The 25,579-nt window shown below is 39.1% G+C and overlaps 1 protein-coding gene across 9 annotated transcripts in view; it reads left to right on the top strand.

The window, feature by feature from the left end:
• Window positions 1-25,579, top strand: part of STAU1 (staufen double-stranded RNA binding protein 1) — a 90,801-nt gene that overhangs the window by 40,893 nt on the left and 24,329 nt on the right. For 2 of the 9 annotated variants that reach the window (XM_032605219.1, XM_032605220.1), the window contains exons 2-7: window positions 112-177; window positions 6,362-6,650; window positions 8,329-8,453; window positions 11,474-11,630; window positions 13,691-13,829; window positions 15,262-15,427. In XM_032605219.1, coding sequence (XP_032461110.1) covers window positions 6,446-6,650; window positions 8,329-8,453; window positions 11,474-11,630; window positions 13,691-13,829; window positions 15,262-15,427 — 792 coding nt within the window. In that variant the 5' untranslated portion in view covers window positions 112-177; window positions 6,362-6,445. Of the gene's footprint in view, window positions 1-111; window positions 178-6,361; window positions 6,651-8,328; window positions 8,454-11,473; window positions 11,631-13,690; window positions 13,830-15,261; window positions 15,428-25,579 lie in introns of those variants that run through there. The other 7 variants (XM_032605221.1, XM_032605222.1, XM_032605223.1 and 4 more) reach the window with 4 other exon arrangements.

Here is a 25,579-nt window from a genome sequence, read left to right on the forward strand (position 1 = left end):
CTTCCTTCCCTACTTGTAAATTCTAGGTTTCCCCAAAACTTTAGCAATATATATCTTCATTTTCAGAAAAAGATCTACTCTAGTAAACTACTACTGTTTCTTATTTTCCAGGAGTTTCCCAACCACTTAACCTCTCTGAACCAAAACAACATTGTTGCTGGAGCGCTTGTTTTTAAGGTACGCGTAATTTGGCTCTGTAATTTCAGGCCTGTTCATAATCTGTAATGTTTTTGAATTTTTCAGTGATTTGTGTGGAAAATGACTTTTACTTCTGGCTATAGTATTAGAGAAACAAGAAATTTTATGCAGTTTGATTTCTTTTTACTCTTGAGATTTAATTAGAAAGTCAATACAGGGAAAATTGTTGGCAAGAATGTAAAACCTTCTAGCCAGCACTGCCATACACTTTAAATGTAGAGACGTGAAAATTTACCACTGAAGTGTTGTTGCACATAACTCGGTCAATAGCATCTTGGTCATAGAAACTTTTGTAGTTTGCCTTTGATTTCACAGATTGCTTATGTTAAACCTGGTTTTCAAACTTGTGGAAATAATTCCACATTGTTTTTTGTTGTGAATGAAAACAAGTTCCATTTACCACTGACTGCTTGTGATCACCTGGACCAAAAAAGTTTTACTGTAAGAGTGTTCAGGATTTTACAGTCCTTTGTCAGGACACTGCAAGCATTGACACTACTTTGTGTTTTTTAGCACTTTCCCTCTAAGGGCTGAAAGCACATGATCATACCCTGTCTCTGAGGTGGTAATTAATAGACAAGTTAACCCTTGCTTTCTTTGGGAATAAGGAAATTGATGCATAAGGAATTTAGAGAAGTTATACAAAGCTCAGGGAATGGATGTGCACTCATCACACTGAATTTGTATAATGCTTTTCTTTTCAAAGGACTGAGTAACTGTTACCAGTGCCTCAGGATTCCTTCAGTGTTTTAGCTCTCAGATTGCTACAACTGAGGCTTTGTCAAAGAGCCTATTACAGATTGCTTTGGGGAAACTGAGGCAGCAAGCAGTGGATTGGCAAGAGTTGGGCATATAATTGCTATCTGAGTTGGGAGTAGAACTGAAAGCCACAATTCAGAAGTTTGACATGATTTAACATTGTTTGTTGCTACTTAGCAGCAAGGCTGGTTTCTACGTAGATAGCACATGGCTACAGACTACAATTTTTTTTTCTTTGAAAGAAAAGACAGTTAAGTGTATTGAACCAAGCCCCTTCTTATTCAAGAATATATATATATATATATATATATGTATATATTTTTTTTTTTTTTGCGGTACGTGGGCCTCTCACTGTTGTGGCCTCTCCCGTTGCAGAACACAGGCTCTGGACGCTCAGGCTCAGCGGCCATGGCTCACGGGCCCAGCCGCTCCGCGGCATGTGGGATCTTCCTGGACCAGGGCACGAACCCGTGTCCCCTGCGTCGGCAGGCGGACTCTCGACCACTGTGCCACCAGGGAAGCCCCACAGTATTACTCTTAACAGTCACCAGCAAATCACATACAGATATTCATTTTGATTTAAAAACACTTCCATTTTGGGAATTCTCTGGCGGTCCAGTGGTTAGAACTCTGCACTTTCACTACTGAGGGTCTGGGTTCAATCCCTGCTTGGGTACCTAAGATCCCGCAAGCTGCACGGCATGGCCAAAAAAAACCCCCAAACTTCCATATTTACAAAAATAATAAGTGTTTGTGTTGACTTACTTTTAAGAAGTTCTCCTAGGGAAGGGAGGAGGGGAACTTGGTAACGTTTCAAACCTAGAAAAGAAAATAAGGTTTTCAGCTTGTTAGGCTGCAGAGGTAAATTTTTTTTTTTTTCCCTTTAGTGCACAGTATGGTGTGATGGCTTTTCTGTGATGAACAATAATGAATTCTCTTTTAAGAAGTATTTCTTTAAATGGACCACCTAATGGTTACATCTGTGTGTAAAGAAAATCCTCCATTGCCCGCTTGGCCCTGCAATCAGTCACTTGTATTGGATGCAAAGGTCTCGAACAGTCTGCGTTGTTTCCAGGCATCATTTTTGGCTCATTTTATTGTCTTGCGAATGATTGTGCCTCATCATGGCTTTTTGTCCTGTGTCTTTCTCTTGAGCACCAAGTACATTGTGGTCTTTTTTTTTTTCTTTTAAGTAGTTTGGTCATATTTCTTTTCAAGAACCTTTTATTATTGTGTGATTTGATATATGGGCCTGCTGTTGGACATTATTTGCTTGACGTTGACATTGTCTTTTTGGAAATGATTATGTAGGATGATAGTGATTGCCATGTTTCTGTACTTGTTGCCCTGCCTGCAGGTGTTTGGATAACATTTGGAGTCAGTGAATTGCTGTTTCCAGGGGGCAGGGGATGGTGGATGCTGGTAGGGGGAGGTGAAGGTAGGGTGGTATGGTGGTGGGAGAGTGAGTTCACTTGCAGAAAACATAACCACATTGCAGCTAGAAAGATGTATTGGACAGGGATCTTGGAAGTAAGTGTTGGATGTAAGGGAAGGACGCGGGTATTTTAGGTGTATTTCAAGGCTTTTATAGGAAAAGTGGTTTATTCCTTAACTTTTTGTTGTTGACAAAGTTTCTCTGAGAGTGAAGCCTCTCAGAAGCTATAGCGAACAGATTAATAGACGTACAGTTGGTTGCTTAAAGGGCTCTTCTTGTGTCTTTGAGGAAAAGTTTAACAAGTAGTTTCTAGCACTTGAGGATGTACAATCTGCCATAAAAGGGTTCACACGTACTAGATGCTTAATAAATTTTTGTTGAATAGTGAATAAATATATCCTAAAATTGCTGTTGGTACTGTTAATGTTCTGTCATGGTGAGGAACTGGAATATTCCTTTGTATCTGTGTACCCATACTATATAAAATATAATAAAGAAGAGAAGGGGAGATGTTTCTTGCAGTGTTTTGGCTATCTTAAAAGCTTGTTCAGAATTGGGATGACTTTCTTTTTCCCTCCCTCCCTCCCTCCCTCCCTTCCTTCCTGTTTTTTAAAAAACACATCTTGTTTGGAAACATCACTTATTACAAAGGGGAATGATGTGTTGATTGCACAAAAGTATAGATACTTCATTATGTTGTGTAAATCCTGATAAAAATTGGATATTAAAAATGATCTTCCCTAATTGCTGAAGTAGGTATTTCATACTGCAACAATTTAACAATCTGTTAGTTGAAAGTGATTAGGACTAAGTAGTATTGTAGGTGTTTCTGTAAACTGTTTCTAGAAGGATCTGCCTTTTTGTGTAGTAAATCTCTCAGACTGTGCACTCAGTATGGCCCAGTCTTGGTAGATTCATTGCTGAGTTAGGAATATGCATTTTGTGCCTGATCACTTTTTAGCACATCATGTACAATTTTAAAAAGTGCTTTTATAGAGGTACCCATAATTATCATCTCACCCCTTATAATGTTGTAGTTCTTACATGTACTCCACAAATTTAGGATTTGAGAACAGGATGAAAATGTTTTCTTGAGTTGGTTTCTCAAGCTCTTCAAATAGGAAAAAACCCAGGAGATTAAAGGTTCTCGTCTGTGCTGGAGGCAGGGAAATAGCACAACACGGGCTTAACACTCAAGGTGTTTCCGACGCTGGGGAAAACTGGAGTCTCTGTGTTTCAAACTTTTCAACCTAATTTTACTGTGTGTGAAATATTGTTCTTCTGTAAGAAGATTCTAATAAAGCATCTTAATCTCTTTTAAGTCCCTAATTTATCTGTTGGAAAACAATCCTTAAAGACAGGTGTAAAGGAAAAGATAAGTTTTCATTTAAGGATTTAATCTCAGTATGGAGCATTGTTGAGCAACAGGTTCTAAGTTTATACAGAAGTAATATCTCTGAAATTCTGTGATTCCCCTGAATGCTTCTGTGAACTATATAGATATCAGTAACGAAAAACTTTATTTGTTCTTTGAATTATGTGAGTAAGCCATATATTTCCCCCCATTTATAGCTATGATAGCTGCTTGGCTTCTCTTAGGGGAGGAGCATCTGTTTGGGTAAAATATTAGCATCAATGTTTTAGAGCCTTTTGTGATGAAAAGGGGGTTTTCTTTTCCTGTCTGAGAATATAAGCTGCTTAATACATTAGTAAGATTTTATTTTGTGGATTCGTATTATATATGTACTGGAAATAGCATGCTTGCCCCTTTACCCACTAGATACTGATAGGTTCTGCCATCCCCCGAATACGACAATCAAATAATGGCTCCAGATATTGTCAAATGTCTTTGGGGAGCAAAATTGCCCCCTCTTCAGAACTACTGCTTCAGATTCTCTTTTCAGGCTTAAAGACACATAGAAATGTTAAATTAGTAAATGACTAAAAATGAGTACTGGTTGTTGAATTTTTATTGGTCATATTGGAAACTAAAAATTTGTAAAATACAGAGCCTTATTAGGAGGGTTTAAAATTTTTTTAATTTGCAGTTCTGAGCTACTGGTTTCAACCAGTTGTTTTAAAGACATAACTCCTCCAGGTGTACCTGGGGTTAACATTTTTGGGGCAGTTTTAATTAATAACTTGTTTGTTCCCTTTCTCAACTTCTAGAAAACCTATGAATTTATGTCTGTGACTGGAAATGCTGGCAGTGGGTCTGCTGTAGGGAACGTTAGCCAAAAGAGATCCCTTTTGGCCCCACCATTTCTAAATTTAGTTCATTTAGTCTCAGACTCTCAAGAGAGCCACCCAGGGCAGAGTTAGGTTGCTCCTGGATGCAGGTAGACTCTGGAGCAAACACTTTGCTTTTGGCTTATGTTTTGACCTGTGACCTATGGTTGGTGTTGTGAAGTTGTGAGTATACTCTTTAGAAAAATGCCCTCAAGACAGAGTTCAGAAAGAGAGGGAGAGAGTGAATAAAAGAAGGAGGGGGAAGATTGAGAGAGAAATGTTTATATTTTGGCAGCTGAATGAAATAAGAACAATGAAACAAGGTCATAGCTGACTTCTGAAAGGTTCTGGACTTGTTTCTTGACACTGGCAACTTATCTGCTAAGACCATTACCTAGATCTTCAGTGCATCTCCTCTGTTATTTTGTTCTGATTTCAAAAGTAAGCAAGGAACAACTGCAGTATTGGAGAATTTTGTTGTATAAGGTAATGTTTATGCCTCTGTTAACCAAAGTCATAGTTTAGCTGAGGTTTGTTTTTTGTCTTGTTTTGAACTTTGTAGTCCTTTCTGCTTTCAACAAGAGAGGGTGTGCCAGGACTCCTCAAGTAACTTAATTGCTCTGGTCATTCATCTCTTTCTAGAGGTCCAGCGTTAATTAAAAATCATTTTGAGACTTAAAAAAAAATAAAGTAACAAAAATTACTCTAATAGAACTTCCAATTTGTTAGCTTGCTGGCTTCTGCTTTGGTTGGCTTTTTCTGTTCCTTGTTGCTTACTGGTTATTTTTGAGTACTTTTGATTTGCTTAAACATTTTCAGCTTTTTGAACTATGACTATGAAAATGAGCAGAACTGTCCTTATTTTTGACTTGTGAAGAAATTTAAATGTATTTAGGATTAATGCCTTTGGAACTTACAAGATGCAGTAAACAATCTCTGCTCCGTAGGCTCTACCCCTACAAGCCACGCTAGTAAAATCATCTGTCTGAAATCTGTTCCTCTCTTCTTCATCTTCTCCGCTTTTGCTTTTAATGATAGAAATACTATAGAATGTTCTTTGCTATTCAAATGATTTCTCAGGATCATGAGCATTGATGTGGGTGCAGCAATTCTTGTTTGGGATCTGTAAATAAATGAGACTATCTCAAACAAACCTTGTAGGAAAACAGAGATCTTTTACCATCATAAGGAAAAAGAAAAAGGAAAAGTGAGGAATTCTTCTCTTTCTTCAGTCAATGTAAAGGAAAGCTCTAAGGTTGCCGATCTGAGCATATGGCCCTAAAATGGAAGCAGTGTTTACATTCACCTGTTAATGGTGTTACAAACCCAGTTTGCTTTCACTTTCTTATCAATTTGAAACCAGAAACCTTTACCATATCCCATATGCAATGGAAAACCTCTTCATATTTTTTAATTTGCATTTTTGAATATAAGCTATAGTTTATAATTCTTAATATTCAACAATAAATATTATCATACCATGCCGATTCTCTTTGTAAAATGAACATGCAGGGCATGTGGGTATTGTAAGTCATTTAAAAACACTTTGAGAAATTTACAAGGCTAGTGAACCTTACTGTATACGAAGGAGAGACACATTTCTAATACATCAACATAGCTACCTACTAAACGGGGCTATTATCATACTAGAGTAGGTGACACCAATTTTGACTGAATATTGGCAATTACATATCTCCTCTATAATTTATCTTTTTATTTTCTTTCCCTTACAACTTTCAGGTAGAACTTTAGACTTCATAGCACTGAATTAACCTGCACTGAAAGCTGTTTACCTGCAGTTGTTCACTTTTGTTGAAAGTGACCATGTCTCAAGTTCAAGTGCAAGTTCAGAACCCATCTGCCGCTCTCTCAGGGAGCCAAATACTGAACAAGAACCAGTCTCTTCTCTCACAGCCTTTGATGAGTATTCCTTCTACTACTAGCTCTCTGCCCTCTGAAAATGCAGGTAGACCTATTCAAAACTCTGCTTTACCCTCTGCATCTATTACATCCACCAGTGCAGCTGCAGGTAAGCGTATGACTCCAAGTGTCTTCTGTTTCAAATGTTTTCTTAGCCTGTTTTCTGATCTGATAAGTAGATTGCAGATGTAGGGAGCTCTCACACACATTTACCTTCAAGAAGCAGAAGAAAGTATACCACCCACGCTTCTTTATCCCAGATATAGAACACACTTGGTTGCATATCGGGTTGATGGAGGCCTTTGACAGACCATTTCAAAGTGTAAGAAAGAAAATTGGTAACTAAACTATAAAGCCTTGTCTATTATAAAGTGGTAGCTGGCAGAAAGAATTGAACAGTAAATACCACTTTGGATATTCATTGTTATATGGGAAAATTCTGCTTTTATAATTATTTCCCAGAATTGATTTGTAGGTGTAAGCCTCCTTTTTGGATGTCTATAAGATTTCTCCCAAGCAAGGGGGCAGGCAGATTTATTGGAAAGCAAAAGAGTGTGTTCGCATTTGATAATTTTTATTTTGAATAAGTAAGCTTAAATTTTGATTCCAGAGGTGGCTAAGAAATCATAGTGAGGACCAATTAGAAATTGAACAAAGAAGCAGAGAATTTTAAAAAAGAAATAAGTTTAGAAGCATTCAAATTTAAATATTAGGAAAATAAAAATGAAATAAATGTGTTCATTGATCAGGAAAGACTTGAAACCTCTGGGGAAAAAACCCTAAAAACATTCTGCTCCCCAAACCTCCCCTTCCCCCAAGTTGCAAAACCAATTAAATGGGGTGTCAGCATAGGTGTCTCTATACTAGAGTCACCTAATAACAAATTCTTTTCAACCTTAAGCCTGACAGTTTCCCTTGCATTTCCTCCTCTTCCTTCATCGTCTCGTTTCCTTTACTTTGTAAATCTGTTCTTAGAGTGTTAGCTTGTCCCACTCTCAGCAGAATGGCATCTATCATGCTGCTACCTCTAGACTTCCTTGGACCGGCTCACCAAATAGCATTCTTGACTTGTCATGGTCCCCTAGAGATTCAGTGTTCCCCATATTTGCCATTTGAATACCATCTTAATAGGAAATGGCACAGACTATTTCAGTCCTCTGGGATTTATTGCTTTTTCTTCTAATGTGTTCTTATATCCACATTTTATTGACTTCATAAAACTCCCACCCACAAAGGCCATTTTATTTTACTTATAATTATCAGAAATGGATATGGTCTGAGGATGGCAGCCTCTGGAGATAAGACTAGAGGACGCCCTAGGAATGAGAAGTTAGCTGTGTGGAAAAGGACAGTCGTTGTTTGAGAAATGGTACTGGCATATTGAGTTTTTATGAAATAACGAACAGGGTACAGCTGACAGCTGTTGCGGTAACCAGTGTGTGTGTGTCTCTACTCAAAAGACCTCCTTGTTATTCCCTTGGTTATAATAGCAGTGCTTCATCTGATTTCAAATCTTGTGTGCTTGCCATGGTTTAGTTATTCCTCTGACTTCTATTCTCTCTCTTTTGAAGACACACCCCCTCCTAGGTTACCTGGCTTCAACTGGTTCAGAAAAGATCCCAGCTGTGTCTTCAGATATGTGCCCCCGGTGTGGTTTGCAGTATTGCATCACTGCTGCTTTAAATCCTTAGACCTTCAGCTTGTTTTCCCTCTTTTTTCATATCCCTGGGAGAGCTGCAGTCTTAAATACTGCTAGTTGACTTCAATGCTCTTACGTTATTTTTCAGTTCCTTCTAACATGGCACACCCCAAAGAGAAAACCCCAATGTGTCTTGTGAATGAGTTAGCCCGTTTCAACAAGATTCAACCTGAGTATAAGCTTTTGCGTGAGCAAGGTCCAGCTCACTGTAAGGTAAATATTGTCCATACTGCTTGTGCATTTATAACCCACTAGGAATGTTTTCTTTCTTTTTATACAGTTGCAAGTGGTTCTGTGATGCAAAATATATATTTTCAAACTGCTGAGGTTGTCTTAAAGAGATGCAAAAGTACAGATTGTTGGCGAGTCGCTTCTTTTTTCATCCTTGCAGAATGGGTCAAAGAAAAGATGTGCTTCTTTGGGGGATATTTGGCTTTTAAAACTCCAGTTAGTGTGTGGTTGTTTAGCATTCTGAATAGAGACAATTCCCAAGCACCTGTGATTGATTTCCTGTGAGTTTTCCAGGCTCTGGGCCTCCTGGCTTCTGCCTACCTCTGGCTCCTTTCCTGCTTGTTTGAAAGTGCATGTGTACCTTAGACTGGGCAGGGAGAGGAGGTGAATGGAAAATCAGTTTTGCCACTTGTTGGCAATCAGATAACAAGGTTTGAATATGAGAGGTAAAATTAGTCTCCCAGTGAGTATTTTGGATTATCTCTGATTTCAGGTACCCTTCTCATTCCCCTCATCTTAGAGGATGAAAGACTGACTGTAATTTGAATTTTTCCTATTTGTTATTCAGGAGTTCAGTCTTTTAAGCTTGTTTGATATCTGTGCTAATGTATCAGTACATCTTGGAACTTAAATGTTTGCATATCTGGCTTTATCTTTTGCAGCTGTAGTATGAGACATAAGGAATTGGGCCTCCTGTTTCTGATCCTAGCCTTGCAGTAAGATGATACACTTTTTATAAGGATGAGTTATTTGTCTCTTTATGCCTCATTTTTCTTGACATGCAAACCTCAAACCTTGAATGATACCAGGTTTCTCTTTTCATTTGACTAAAAGTAACATCAACCACAATCATAAATGGCACCACACGATAGCACAGTTAGGTGAGTTGCCTTTGGAGTCAGACAGATCTGGGTTTGAATCTTAGCTTCTTACTAGCTGTGTGACCTTGGGCAAGTTGCTACTTTTTTTGAACCTCAGTTTTCTCATCTGTAAAATGGGGATAATAATACCTACCAAATAAGTCTATTGTGAGATATATTAAAGTGTGGAGCACAATGTCTGGCACATAGTAAATGCTTGAGAAATGGTACTTATTATTATTAGGCAATTATGCATTTAAGAAAAACAGAAATTTCCCACTCACATGAAGCTAGTTTTAATATTATTCTAAAGCGTAATTATATTTGAAATGTTTCTTTACCTTTAGAAGGCAATTAGCCATTTTTTATAACTGTTCTGTTTCTTCTACAGGATTTTTTTTGCAGATCTTAACTTTGGGATTCCCTTTATTAACTGTTTTGATATTTTTGGAAATATGTACTTTCTCACTTGAACTTTAGTACTTTAGGTAATTTGGCTGTGTGTTCAATCTGTAACTGCATTTTTTTTTTTTTACCTACAAGTTGTTCAAAGAGGAAAAGTTATTCCCTCCTAGATGATTGTTAGACTATTTAAAAAGTCAGAGGTCTGGTGTACTTTTAATTCTGTCTGAACCAAGATCTAACCTCACTACCAACCCTCCACACAGAAGGCAGCAGAGTGGCAGCAGCGCCGACGGGGACAGTCCTGGAGAAAGGCAAGACTGATCATGAAATTAACTGTTTTCTATCTTTTAGCATTTTCCCCTTCAATGTCTTTCCATGAAAGGATCACAAAAATAACTCAGGGATTGCACAGGATTGCAGGCTTCTTCTGCCATTTGACCTTTCGTGCCAGCCAGGGTTTTGAGTTCATGCTATTGGTGCTTAAGTGAGTAGCTTTATGAACTGCAGCATAAATATAGGAGACCCCTAATATTTCAAGGGGGATGAAGGATTCTTTAATTTTTCCCCTATAGTGGAAGCTGTGCACTGAGGGAATCCTGAAGTTAAGACCTATAAGAAAAATCAGCTATAAGGCAAGTTGGCCCCATCCCTTTAGGCACCAAATTTAAATGACCTAGGCATACTCAGATTAACATTTCTCATGTGAATTATTTGTCATTGAAATAAAGTGATATTCTGTGATAAAGAAGATGAGAAGAATAAAAGCTCCAAAGTAGTGAGTTTCAAACGTTGAAGTGCATCAGAATCACTTTGGGAGCTTGTTAAAAATACACATGCTTGGGCTTCCCTGGTGCTGTTCAGTCGAAATCCCTGGGCATGTGTATGTTACCAAGCTTCCCAGGTTATTCTTCAGATGCACACCAAAGTTAAAGAATCACTGAGCTGTGATGGGTCATGGTTTGTTTTTTTTTTGATAGAGTATTAGTCCAGTTCTGATCGGACTAACGTAACCTAATTTTACGAATGGAGTGTGCACACGAGTTACCTTTATACTTAAAAAGGAAGAAGGAGGCTTGCCATTGTCAGTATTTGTTGAGGACGGAATTAGCTGTTTTGGATGCCTCCTTAGAATTGAGTTCAGAAACGTTTTTAGATCTTTACTTGCTATGAATCTGATTTGCTTCTGCAAGTGGAAGCAGTGTCTGACTAGTGCAGTCTTAGGAAAGTAAAAGGCAACATTTTCGAACCTGGCTGACATTCCCAAATTTATTTGAGTTTTCGTCCTAATGGGGTTGTGTTTTCAGACAAGCGTCCACAAACAAATTACGACATCAAAACAAATATTGTCTTCATTTGTATGAGGTACTACTGTGTGTCTAAATCAAGTTTGCTAAGTTTCTTCCATGAGAAATAATGGGAAGACAATTTTCTATTTGGATGGCTTCCAAATCATCAGCATTTAATATTTTAATATATAAGAGAACATTTTTTAATCTCTGTACTTACCCCCATCTTTCAAAGCATAGTTTTTTCATGGAGTGCTATGCAGTACAAGTCAATGATATGTGTATCTTTTTGTGTTTATAAAAACAACGAAAAAGGGGATGAAGGGATAAATTATCAAGATAATGACCAGGCCTTTTAAACCATGACCATAAATTATGTTCAAGGACCAAGTGACATATTATGGTCAACATCAGGTTTCATGAATTGAGAGCTCACAATTTTCATTTGTAGGTGTTTACAGTACAGCTAACACTTGGAGATCAGCACTGGGAAGCTGAAGGAACTAGTATTAAAAAAGCCCAACACACAGCTGCTGCCAAAGCTTTGGAAGGAACAAAATTTCCTAAACCTATAGTCCGCCCTTTTCGTAGCGAAGGAAGGAATCCAGGTATTATGCGTGGGCCAAGACAGGTTCCTTTCAAAAGTGTGTCTAGAGGTATCTGTTTAGTGTGTATATGAATTCTTTCTTAACTAACTTGTTGGTTTTGAAAGCACAGAGTCTGCACTACCAGTGGCAAATGCTTAACTTTTCAGGTCTTAGCCTTACTGTAAAGCAGTGGTTCCCAGGCTCCAGTCCCTCCACTCCTGCTGGTCTGGAAAGGTGGTCGTGGGAGGTGAGGGATGTCGCCAGATGATTTCCGAGATTTTTAGAAAAGCCTAATGAAAACACATGTTTTCTTCTGATAAGGTTGTATAGATGCCAAGAATGTGGGTTTTAGCTAAAATCATTTCAACTCCGTGTGGTCATATTGATTATAACATGTTGATCATAACCCCTGATTATCAGTTTTATGTTTCCTGATCATTAACAAGAATGAGAAAATATTTTAAATATTTGTTTCTTAAATACAAATCAGTAGGTAATATCTCTTCAAGCAAGGGCCCAACTGGGGAGAATACTGATAAAGAGGAGTGTCTCGCGGGAGCTTGAGAACCACTGACCTGGAGGCTGTAGGTAGAAGTGGCTGTTTTAGGAGAGTTATCGCTCCAGTACATGAAGTCATTCCAGACCCTTTGCACTCGGGAATGATCTGGGAAGATCTCAAAAGATCTCGGTCACGCCTTTCTTGTTGCTTTTGATTGCTTTGTGGTATTCTTTCTTTAAATTTGTTCTCTACTGCAGATAAAATTTATGGGTCAGAGCTGCTCTTACTTAAAATGCACTCTTTGAATTGTGTAAAAAATATAATTCTGATGTTAGCTAGAGAGAGGTTGGTTATTCATGTGACCCTCTGACTTTGCAAACTCAAAGGTATTCTTATAAATTTGATTTATGCACTAAATTTAGTCAAACCAGTTATGGTACAGAATCGAGTCATTTTTATTTTCCTCTACATACATCCTAAAGAGGCATTTTAAAGTGGATTTTTGTGTGCATTTAAATCGAACTTTGCCATTGCTAGTGTTGTTCTGTGTTTGATATTAAGGTGTTATTTTTAAACGTGATTGTGCACCTACACTAACCTTTCCAGGCTGGTTTTCTTTTTAAATGATTTTTAAAGGTTTATGAGTTGGATGAAATGAGAGGGGGAAAAAAAGGAAGATGAATAATGAGTATTTTCTAAAGTTGCTATTTCTGAGATAACCCAAGATATACTTGCTCCTGTTGTATACGGCAACAGAACTCATTTTTCTAACAAGTATTACCACAAGTCAGATCCCATTATAAGTATCAAGAATGAAACATCCAGTGCTTCCCTGGTGGTCCAGTGGGTAGGACTCTGTGCTTCCACTGCTGAGGGTGCAGGTTCAATCCCTGATCAAGGAAGTTCCACATGCTGTGAGATGTGGCCCCCTCCGAAAAAAATTAAGAATGGAAACCTCTAAATATTTTGTGGGTCTCATCTGACTTCTCCAGATAGAATTTACTTGTCTCCTCCTCAGTGATACTGCACCTTTCCTTATAGCACACATAATGTTGTATTGTAGTTCTTTGAGTGTGTTTTGTGTTCTTTGAACTCCTCTGGGGCAAGAATTGTGTTCAAGCTTAGCACAGTACTCTGCCTCCGGTTAGTACTGAATAAATGCATTGTTCTATGAAATAGTGTGTAAGCCAGCCAGTCAGTACAACCAAAGTTATGTTGGTTGAGTATTCCCAAACAATGAAATGATTTGGACGGTCCTGTGGGATTTTTTAATCATGGAATTTGATGTGTATTGGAACTTACTTCTGACAACTGGCTTTCACTGCTAACATCTTGTGTTACACTGATGCTCCCTTAATAGCCGTTACAGTATATTTTGTGCTGCTGACTGTGTATTAATACCTAGAAATCACAGCAGATTCTTGGATTTCCTGACCTGATGCCTAGCAGTGAAGTACTTAGATCTTTTCCTGAAATACATCATGAATCCAATTAGTAGAAAGCATGCTATTCTTTTTGATTTTAGTGAGTGTCATTCTCATATCAGAAAAAAACAATTCTTTGTGTTGATTCTGTGTTGCAGAAAGCATAACGCCTACTGTAGAGCTAAATGCACTGTGCATGAAACTTGGAAAAAAACCAATGTATAAGCCTGTCGACCCTTACTCTCGGATGCAGTCCACCTATAACTACAACATGAGAGGAGGTGCTTATCCCCCAAGGTATGTGTTTGTTTTGTTTTCAATACAGGTGAAGATATATTGATCTTTTACATAGAATAATAAGATCTTTAGATTGTAGAGCACAAAATGATTTGGTCCTCTTTGGCCTGCCAAATGCTAAAGTCAGTCTTAATTGTCTTGGTGTCATTGGAACTGTATCTTGATACTCTTTTAACTCCTGTCACTGGAAAGGGCCTGAGCACATTCCTCACGAGCAGTACGGCTCATGCCCCAAGCTATCTGGTTAAAGCTATCACCCTTCTAACTGCTTTGTGCAACTGAGTCATATTTTTATTTTTTAAACAAAGATGGCCTAATGATTTTTATTTTATTTTTAAAATTTATTAATTTTTTTTGGCTGTGTTGGGTCTTCGTTGGCTATGCGCGGGCTTTCTCTAGTTGCAGCGAGCGGGGGCTACTCTTCTTTGAGTTGTGTGGGCTTCTCATTGCGGTGGCTTCTCTTGTCATAGAGCACGGGCTCTAGGGCATGCGGGCTTCGGTAGTTGTGGCGCATGGGCTCAGTAGTTGTGGCTCGTGGGCTCTAGAGCACAGGCTCAGTAGTTGTGGCGCATGGACTTAGTTGTTCCGTGGCATGTGGGATCTTCCCGGACCAGGGCTCGAACCCGTGTCCCCTGCATTGGCAGGCGGATTCTTAACCACTGTGCCACCAGGAAAGTCCCAAACTGAGTCATATTTGAACATGATTCCTGCAACACCACAATTCTCAGCATTCACAGATTTCCTGATTATTGTTTGTTGGGTACTTTTTGACTGTTGAACTTACATATGTGTTTGTAAATAGCCTTGGTATACGGATGCAGTAAAATATTAATTGAAACCTGAAAATGCCATGCGTTAAAAACCTTCTGCTTGTGGTCATAAGACACTAGTGGATAGATTGATGATCAAACTGGAGGTCTTCATTTCCCTTCCCTACTTTGGGGTAGGAGGGATGTGGAGGCCAAAGCCATTTTAAAAATAGAAACCAGCCTCCACCAGGCTATAGGATATTGGGATTTACAGAAATGAGGGTCCTTTCTAAAAGACGTCTGTTAAAAAATTTCCATCCTTTTCTGGAGACACGGAAGCGTGAATCTCAGGTACGAGAAAGTAGAGCAAGTTAAGTGTTCTGTCTCAGCCAAAGTCTAATCTATTTTAGATTTTGTAAATACAGGTTAGCTTTATAAATTGAACTCATATAATTTGTAAGGCAGTGTATTTTGTGGAACATAAACAGTATTTGGTCATACCGTGTGGCACTTCTAATGCAGCATAAACATGGGAAGTCTCTGGATGTACTGATGAGGGGTCATTATTGGTGAGCAAACGCTGATGTGATCAGGACCTGTGATGAAGGAAATACCTGGAGTTTGTCAGAGAACGTATGGTGACTTACCTGAGACTCATTTTCCTTACCCCCATCTATTTTTAGGTACTTTTACCCATTTCCAGTGCCACCTTTACTTTATCAAGTTGAACTTTCTGTGGGAGGACAGCAATTTAACGGGAAAGGAAAGACGAGACAGGCTGCGAAACACGACGCTGCTGCAAAAGCTTTGAGGACCCTGCAGAACGAGCCCCCACCCGAGAGGCTGGAGGTGAGGAGAGAGCAGAGCTGGGGCTCCTTGACACTTTGGGTGTAGCAGGAAGGTGGTAGGGAAGACACCATCTCAAGTTGCTTTCTCTAAGAGGATGTATTGAGAGTTGTCCATAATGTTTGTTATTTAATAGCTTACAAGTTTTTATACCCTGTAGCTTTCTTGCCTTTCTTCCCCCTTAAAAAAAATGTCTCAGCAAGAAAGTCAGGTGCCTTCTTTTGTGCTCAGTGGCATAGTTTTGAGTGAACATGTTAGAAAGATTGTGGACTCACTTGAGTTGTGAAGAACATGCACGGCAGAGTTCTTCGGTGCTGAAGATGATGCTTGTCAGAATCTGTGATTTATGGTACCAGCTTAGAGGGTTTTCTAAAGCCATTTTGACCAGTCTTTCTTTCTTTATTATCTTGAAGTGCCAGTTATCCATTGCTCCTTAACACACTGTCACAAAAATTAGTGGCTTAAACACCTACAGGCCTTTATTTTGCTCACAAGCCTGCAGTTTAGGCAGGGCTTGGCACGGGGAGCTTGTCACTGCTACACGTAGCTTGGGCTGAGGCAGCTATGCAGGGGCTGGAGGATCTCTTTCAAGATGGCTCCTTCACATGGCTGGTGAGTTGTTGCTGGCTGTCGCCTGGGAGCTGAGAAGGGGGCTTTGGTCCGGGGACCTCAGTTCCTCTCCTGGTTAAGCTATGCAGAGACTGTTTACACATCCTCACAGTGTGGTGGCTAGGTTCCAAAGGTGAGCATTCTAGAAGACAGGAAATGGAAGCACCTGCCAGTTTCTTAGGACCTAGGCCTGGAAGTCAGCACAGCGCCACTTCCGCCACATTCTGTAGGTCGAGCAGCCACAGAGCCCAGATTCAAAAACAGGAGGTACAGAATCTCACTTTTTGTACTGAGGTAAAATTCACATAACATAATTTCACAATTTTAACCATTTTAAGTGTATATAGTTCAGTGACTTTTAGTACGTTCACAATGCTGAGAACCCCACTTCTGGATGAGAGGAGTATCAAAGAACTTGGGGGCTGTTTTATTTTTTAATTTTTGGCCACACCATGCGGCTTGTGAGATTTTAGTTCCCCAACCAGGGATTGAACCCAGGCCCTCGGCAGTGAGAGTGTGGAGCCCTAACTAATCACTGGGCTGCCAGGGAACTCCCTTGGGGACTGTGTTTTAAAATTATCACAATAGGTAAAGGATTTGAACTCTGTGACTAAATAGGAATATGGGTCTTAGAAAATCAGTGATTCCATGCCATTGAGGGTCCAGAGTTCCAGGAGAAACCCACTGAGTTAGAAAACACTGAGATTTCATGATTCTGTTTAATCATAGTATGAAATGCTTCCTGAAAACATCCCTGGGAAGCATTTGACTTTTCTTCGTCAAGAAACAAGTCCTCAAAGAATAGGAAGTTCTTGCACAGAACGTTGGGCTAAATGGGTGATGATAGGTTTGAAGTTGAAGGGACCCTTGGCAGGGTGCTTGCTGAGGTCCATTGTGTCCAGCTGTCCCCCGGGGTGACCCAGCTCAGGGTGGTGCTCTGTGGCTTCATGGCTGCTGTGCAGGACGGTTTTGTTTTTCTTCTGTTGCAGTGCATTTCCATCTTGAGTGTCATCATGCATTTTAACAGAGATGATCTGTTTCCTGGGTCCACTGAGGACCAAATAAAGGAGAATGGACTATAGCTTAGAAGAGGAGAATTTAGTGAAGTGAAAGGATGAAGTTCTCAGTGGTGAGATTTGTTAAAAACACCAAAGGTAGTGAAATCTGAGTTATTTTTGGAGGCTTCATTTTTTGAGTTGACTTTGGTGCTAATATAATTGGAGTCAGATGGAGTAGGTATTTCTTGGTTCCTTCTAGCCAGCAGTTGTTAAACGATCGCTGAACAGTGGTATGTGGGTTGTCTGCTTCAGAATCACTTGAGAAGTTAAAAAAAAAAATTCCTTGGCCTGACCCACATGAATCTAGATTCTAATGCAGTGGGTCTAGCCAGGAGTCTGGCTTTTTCTTTTTTTTCCTTTTTTTTTTTTCTGGCTGTGCCGCACGGCATGTAGGATCTTAGTGCCCTGACCAGGGATCGAACCCACGCTGACTGCAGTGGGAGCATGGAGTCTTAACCACTGGACCACCAGGGAAGTCCTGCTTTTTTTTTTTTCTTTTTTAACATGCTCTTAGAGTACCTCTAAAGCACAGTCAGGGTTTGGGAATCCCAGGTCCTAAGTACTCTCAGTGCTTCCCAGGCAGTAATCCTCCTTGGAAGTATGTACTCACCATATCGCTGCAAAGGGAAAGCGCCCATCAGTGTCTCAGAGTGACTCACGGAGCAGTTGGTTGGCTCAGGTCTTGAGGTCAGGGGGCTGTAGTGGACACCCTGTCCTCGGCTCACCTGACGTTCTGTAAGCAGCTTGGCTGGGAGTCATGATCATCACTTGTGCCCCTTGTTTCCTCCTCTTTGCCCCTTTTCTAATTCTATATGGTTTGAAGTAGAGACTTCAGAAATGAGGGTCATTAACTAGGATATGACCTTTTCTTTGAGGTAATAAGTGAAACACTTGGCTTCCCACCTAAATGAGCTGCGCCTGGTCTACCAGGCCCCCTGGAAGGTAGGCAGCAGGGGAGAAGGACATTTTTAAAAGACAGCTTTAATTTTTTTACTTATAAGTAATGCCTGTGAACTATAAAAATTTTAAAACTCAAAAAAAAAAGAAAAACAAATGCTGTATAAATTTACCACTTGTAGGTAGTCACTGTAAACATTTTTGTGAATGTCAGTGCACATATAAGTAAGTACATGCACCTGTTTCACAAAAATGGGATGATATTGTACAGTAACCACCTTTTTTTCACTGAAATGCTCATTATGAATATGTTGTAATGCCATTTACTTATAATTCCATGGGGGACTCAAATTCAACGTGGTTCTAAGTACTTTTTTTTGGCCACACTGCACAGCATGTGTGATCTTAGTTCCCCGACCAGGGTTCGAACCCACACCCCTTGCACTGGAAGTGCAGAGTCTCAACCACTGGACCGCCAGGGATGTCCCTTAAGCACTTGTTAATGGCTGCACAGTGTTCCATTGTGGGAGCATACCAGTTTATTTTTTCAGCAACAGAGGCTTGGTTTTTAGGTTGTTTGCAGTTTTTCCTGTTATAAAAATAGGTAGTGAAGAACATTGTTGTAGTTAAATCTTTGTGTATGTCCGTGATTATTTTTATGAGCCACAGTCCTAGAAGGGGAATTGCATGGTAACGTATATGGCCAAGTTCCCCACCAGGAAGATGGTACCATTTTAGGCCTCTGCCAACAGGGCCTGAGCAGCCTGTTTGCCCACAGCCTGCCAGCCCTGGAAATTATCATTCTAAACGAATTGTCCATTTTGCTATTGAACATTTTTAGCTCATGTGGTGGATCAATTCACCTTCTCTAAAATATAGCCAGTAAAGCTGGCAGTTTCTGTCTAAGACAGGTGTGGTTTGGTCCCTTGATGACAGGCACTGTGCTCGGCTGACCCTGAAGGTAAACAGCAGCACTGCCCCTCCCCATGTGGAGCTTGGTTGAATGGAGCATCATCAAAAAGTGCAGTGCTAGGACGGAAGTAGCAAGTATTATGAGAGCACAAAATGTCTTGTTTAGGTAGGAGTACTGATGGTGCATTGAGGAAGAGTCATTTAAGCTCAGACTGAAGATGAGCAGAAGAGCAGGGGAAGTACATTCCCTGCAGAGGGAGCAGCTTGAGCAGAGGTCCTGAGTTGGGAAAGCACCTCTATTCTATTCTATTCTGTTCTGTTCCTGTCCCATCCATGGCTTGTGCTAATAAAGGATGACTTATTCAGTGTTGAGGTGTTAGGAGTAAGATGGTCATAACTATAGTATCTGTAATAGAGAAAAACAGGAGCTAGCCTAATATGTCCATTAGTAGGGAAATGGTTAAATAAATGAATACATTTATCCCAGGAGTATCAGAGTGTGGTATATCTATTTACGTGGATGTGAAAGGAGACCCATAATGTATTGAATGGGGGGGAATCATGATCCAGAGCTGTTACTGCGTGTATAGTGTGATTGTGTTAAGTAATCAAAATTGACAACTGTGTGTGCATGTATCTGTATATATTTGCATGTGCATAGTTTCTATCCTGAAGCTTATAGCAAACTTTAAAAGTAGTTTTCTCTTGGTGGTAGTGGTAGAGGACAGACTTTTAAAAAGTTGTATTGTTTGAAGTTTTCTTTTTTAAATACTACTTCTGAAAAAATAAATAAATGCAGTTCTTCCTGGTCTTGAGTTCTTATCTTCACTTGGGCCAGGGACGTATTTAAGTAGGACTAAAACTAAAATTGGAGACCTTAATCTTCATTATACTATCAGGGTCCGTTGGACGCAATTTTCATTTTTGAGCTTTCTCTACCTCTGTAAGAATTGATATTGCATGACTTTTATTCTTTTTCTAGAGGTTTTAAAAAGAACAAAGAGAAAACATACTTATTTTTGAAAGTAGAATAATGATTTCTGTCTTAAAATGATCATGTGGGTCCTTTGGATCCTTTTATAAATCTTTACATTATGGAATCTTAATTTTCCTATGCTATGAAAAACATTTTGCTGCTGTCCTCCTACATATCATTTCAACACTCTTCATCATATTTTCCCAAATATGCAATAAACAAGACTAAAATAATAATAAAGTGGAAGAATGATGAAATCCTTGGTGGATGATACAGTAGTGAAATAATCGTCATTATTGCATCATCCTTTAATGCTCTTACTGCATTGCCTAATGTATCACATTATCTTTCAAGAAGATACAAAAGAAGACTGGAGACACCATCTTTTTACTCTACTTTTAGCTTTTGTTGAACCCAGGAGAGACTTCAGAATTTTTCTTTTTCCATCCGTACTGGCAAAGAGAAGAAAATTGATGGAGGAAGACATTTTCATTATTAGGCAAATGAGAAGATGAATGCAGAGAGACAAACAGCAGCATTCTAGACTCTAATGGTGATGGTGAGATTGAGTGTTGATGTGACTCAGACTGGGAGTCTTCAGTTGATACCTTAGATAAGTTTTCCCAGACTTGAAGAGTTGGCAGGTGAACTGTGTATTTCTCTGGTGTATGAAAAAGAAATGTACATTCTCTTCTGGTCAGTCATTCAACAGGAAGGACTTCGCTGCACAATATTTTGCAACAAGAACTGGACCATCCTGTTCGGTTTTTCTAAAAAATTTGTGTGGCAGCATTCTCTCATCTTATATGATGTTTGGCCACCAGAGTTTTCTCACCACTTAATGTCCACAAAATAACTGGATACATATAGAAAGAGGTGTATGTATTAGAAGGAAATTGATGATACAGCAATGAAAAAAATCATTAGATCCTTCTTTTGGTGTTTATAAATCTAGAAATGAAAGCATTTTGTATTGGGTTGGCCAAAAAGTTCGTTCGGTTAGTGAATTCGTTCGATAATGTTCTTCGTGAAAATGAAAAATGTGTCTTTTATTTTTACTTAAAACCGAACGAGCTGTTTGGCCAACCTAGTAGTTACGGGGCAAAGAAGATGGCTTTTCTCCCTTCAACAAAGTTATGAGTCAGTTTCAAAAGTAATGTGTTTTGACAATACCAGTACGAGAAGAATCAGAATCATGATAAGCTAGAACCCATTGGAGGTGGATTTGAAATCTGGCATCGTTACTATGCGCAGTGCTCAAAGTTCAGGCGTGACAGCTGGTGAGCAGTTAGTTGCATTTAATGACCTTGCCCATTTTGGGTATATGTACCTTCCTTCCTGACTACAAACCTGGAATAAAAACTTAGGTTTGTTATTTTAGTTTTTTATTAAAGTCTCTAATGAAATGATTTTTGTTGTCCTTTTATTCGGTATGTTATTTGTAAAATGTCTTTAAATATAGAAAAATAAAGAGGGCCCATTGGAGCCAGATGGTAAATGGTGATTACTATTTTTCCCTGGCATATTGAGGGTTAAGCATGGTTCAGAGTGTTTTTTTCTTTTCTTAATGTTGCCTAGATTTTATTGCTGAACCATACACTATGGGATTGATGTTAACAGTAATTCCCACTTCATGAAGGTAAGACTGAGGGCCCGCTACACTTTCCTCATCTCACTGGGAATGGTATTTGTGGATTTGTTTTGAGTCATTTGCTGCTTCCCCCATTGCAACATTTTGTCCAGTCCAGATAATATTAAAATTATTTATGTAAAAGAGCAACATAATCTCACTTCCAGATAAATGTATATCTTTGTTTCCTGTTTTGCATTTTTATTTTACTGGCTGCTTTGTCCCTTTTGCAATTCCTTCAGAAGCAGTACCTTCGAGCAGTGAATCTCAACTCTGTTTGCTAGTAAAATCACCTGGGGACTTAAAAAAAAATCAAATACTATATATAAAACGATATCCTGGGACTTCCCTGGTGGCGCAGTGGTTAAGAACATTGCAGGGGACACGGGTTTGAACCCTGGTCCAGGAAGATCCCACATGCTGTAGAGCAAATAAGCCCATGTGCCACAACTATTGAGCCTGCGTTCTAGAGCCTGCGAGCCACAACTACTGAAGCCTGCGTGCCTAGAGCCCGTGCGCTGCAACAAGAGAAGCCAGCGCAATGAGAAGCCCGTGCACCACAACGAAGAGTAGCCCCCGCTCGCCACAACTAGAGAAAGCCCGTGCACAGCAATGAAGACCCAATGCAGCCAAAAAAATATATATATCCAGGCCCTATCTGCAAAAACTTGAGTTCACTTACCTGGAGCAGGGCTCTGGCATCTGTATTTGTAAAGCTCCCCAGTGATTCTAATGCTGCTATGGTTGAGGACTGCTGGCTGAGAGTTTAAAATTTAGTAGTAGACCATTGTTTTTTATCAGACTTATGTAGAACCTCAATATGCAAAATAGGAAAATAACATTTCATTAGTAAAACTTACAAGTTTGAACTTTAGAATATTTATAAAAGGCAATGAGAATGATTTATGTGAATTTTCACAACACAAAATTATACTGTATATTGTTTTGGTCCATTTGAAAAAGAAAGCCACATGGCTGGGAAAGATCCAGTCCCATTTTAGAATAGCAGTTAACTCTTCTATGGGGAGAAGAGTGAGAAAGGCTTCATTCATTGTTTTCCTTATAAAAGCAAAAAAAAATTGATGTCAATAGTGTCTAGTGTTGGTATTTGTTAAATCCAGCACAATTGCCTGTTACATTATTATCTGTACTTTTCTGTATGTTTGAAATAGGTCATAACTAAGAATAAAAGTTAAAAGGAATTGAGCTGATATAGTGAACAAAAAATGAAAATTGGGATACATGCATGGCAATAGAAGTATTATCGTCCTCATCACCTGGTTTATTTCCAAATTTGGTTCTTGTTGCACCTAAGGAAAACATTCTCATTGACATAGTTATTTATCATGAGAGTGGACCAGTTTTTAAAATAACTCATTTATTTAAAAAATCTGTGGATACTCTTCAAATAAACAGCTGTCAGAAAACTTGTTTGTGTACAAAAATGAGTTAGCCTGTTAGCACAAGTTAATGTGTTGATGGTCTCTAGTGTGTTACTGTTTGGTATGAAACACATAGTTTTCTTTGTTGCTTTTCAAAAAATTAAGGTCAAATATATAGATAATATAAAGGACGCCATTTTAACCATTTTTTAAGTGTATAGTCCTATGACATAAAATATATTCTCAATGTTTTGTAACTATCACCACTGTCCATTTTCAAAACGTTTTCATCATCTCACACAGAAACTCTTGTACACATTAAACAAAACTCCACCTTCCCCCCGTCCTCATCCCCTGTAAACCTCTGTCCTGCTTCTGTCTCCGCACTTGCCTGTTCTGGATACCTTGTATAAGTGAATATTTGTCTTTTGTGTCTGGCTTATTTCATTTATCGTAATGTTTTCGAGGTTCATCCATGTTGTAGCTTGTTTCACAATTCCATTCCTTATTAAGACTGAGTAATATTCCATTGTATCAGTATTCCACATTTTGTTTATCCGTTCATCTGTTGATGGATGTTTGGGTGGTTATCATCTTTTGGCTATTGTGAATAATGCTGTTATGAACACTGATGTACAAGTATCTGTCCCTACTGAGTATATATTTAGCAGTGAAGTTGCTGGATCATATTGTAATTCTAAGTTTAACTTTTTGAGGAACCACCATACTGTTCTCTACAGAGGTTGTACCATTTTACATTCCCACCAGCAGTGTACAAAGATTCCAATTTCTGCACACTCTTGACAACACTTGCTATTGTCTGTGGCTGTCCTTATGGGTGTGAAGTGGTATCCCATTGTAGTTTTGATTTGCATTTCTCTATGATTAGTGATGTTGAGCATTTGTATATCTTCTCTGGAGAAATGTCTATTCAAATTCTTTCTCCATTTTTGAATTGCATTGTTTGTTGTTGTAGTTATTTATATATTCTGGACATTAATTCTTTAACAGATAAATGATTTGCGAATATTTTCTTCCATTCTGTGGGTTGTCTTTGCTCTCTTAATCGTGTCCTTCAATGTACTGAAGTTTTTTTTGGTTTCTTTTTGTACAAAAGTTTTAAATTTTGAGTCCCAATTCATCTGTTGATTTTCTTTTTTAAAAAATTAATTAATTTGTTGGTTGTGTTTGGTCTTCGTTGCTGCGTGCGAGCTTTCTCTAGTTGTGGCGAGCGGGGGCTGCTGCTCTTCATTGCGGTGCACGGGCTTCTCATTGCGGTGGCTTCTCTTGTCGCGGAGCATGGGCCCTAGGCACGTGGGGCGAGCGCAGGCTCAGTAGTTGTGGCGCATGGGCTTAGTTGCTCTGCGGCATGTGGGATCTTCTGGACCAGGGCTCGAACCCGTGTCCCCTGCATTGGCAGGCGGATTCTTAACCACTGTGCCACCAGGGAAGTCCTGTTGGTTTTCTTTTGTTGCCTATGCTTTTGGTGTCATATCCAAGAAATCATTCTCAAATACAGTGTCATGAAGCTTTTCCCCTGTATTTTCTTCTAAAAGCTTTATACTCTTAGCCCTTATGCTTAGGTGTTTGATCCATTTTGAGTTAATTTGTGTATGTGGTATGAGGTAAGAGTCCAACTTCATTTTTGTGTGTGTGGTATCTGGTTTTCTCAGCACTATTGTTGAACATGCTTACTTTTTAAAATACAGTATTTTTTTTGTTGTTCTTGTTTAAACCTATTTAAAAAATAAATTTCAAACCAAACCTCTTTGGAACTCTAGCCTTCTAAGATACCTTGCTTGAACATTTCTGGCTTTAAGGATTCACTCATAAAAAGGCAGGCCCTCTTTCTCCTTACGATTTAAACAACAAGCATAAAAGTGTGTTTGGCTTAGTTAATCACCAGAAGTTGCTATGCAAACAGTTTTCACCAGGTAGTGAGTGAAGTGAAACCAGATTGGAAAGAAAACATTATGATCATGGAAGGAGAGAAAGAATTACAGTGTCTGGTTAAATTTACTTATACAGGATTATATCCTTAATTATATTAATTTTTTTATTTAGAGTTTTCTTTCTTTTAATTATAGTTTGAAATATGGATCCTGTGTTAGGGTTAGGATCGACCTGATAAACCTAAGGAAATGCACAACAAATCAAATCCTGGTGGTGCTACATCTTGCCTATTCAGTGATTTCAGCCTTGGGTTCCTGTCATATAGTTCTTATCCTGGAAATAGGATTTTACAAATTCTTTGACAGAAGAATCCCAGTAATAAGAAAAACACAGCTGTCTTGCCATGTTTTGGGGTCACTCTGCTATTACTGAGCTTATCTCATTTCTTGTATTATCACTGCCACACAGTAGAGACTCCATATGGTCCGTGTGCACAGAGAAGATCTCTGCCCCTCTGTAGTCCCAGCCTGTGGAGGACTGACTGTAAGTGAACCTTGTTGCAAAGCTGGAGTCAGCTTCTGTTCAAGGTCCTTTCTTAGTCTGCACCGTGCGTTTTTGCCGGCAGCAGTGAAGTAGGAGACACGTGGCGGTTTTGTAATTGTCCCACTGCAACTGTTTTTAAAAAGTGGTTTCCAGGGATTTTTTTGTCCAAATAAGAAACCCACATACCTAGGTGGAGAGACTTACATTTGTCCTTGCCATGCCCCACATAGACTGTACTGGGACTTTTTCCAGAAT

This window comes from Phocoena sinus, chromosome 15, assembly GCF_008692025.1.
Source record: "Phocoena sinus isolate mPhoSin1 chromosome 15, mPhoSin1.pri, whole genome shotgun sequence".
Classification (NCBI taxonomy): Eukaryota; Metazoa; Chordata; class Mammalia; order Artiodactyla; family Phocoenidae; genus Phocoena; species Phocoena sinus.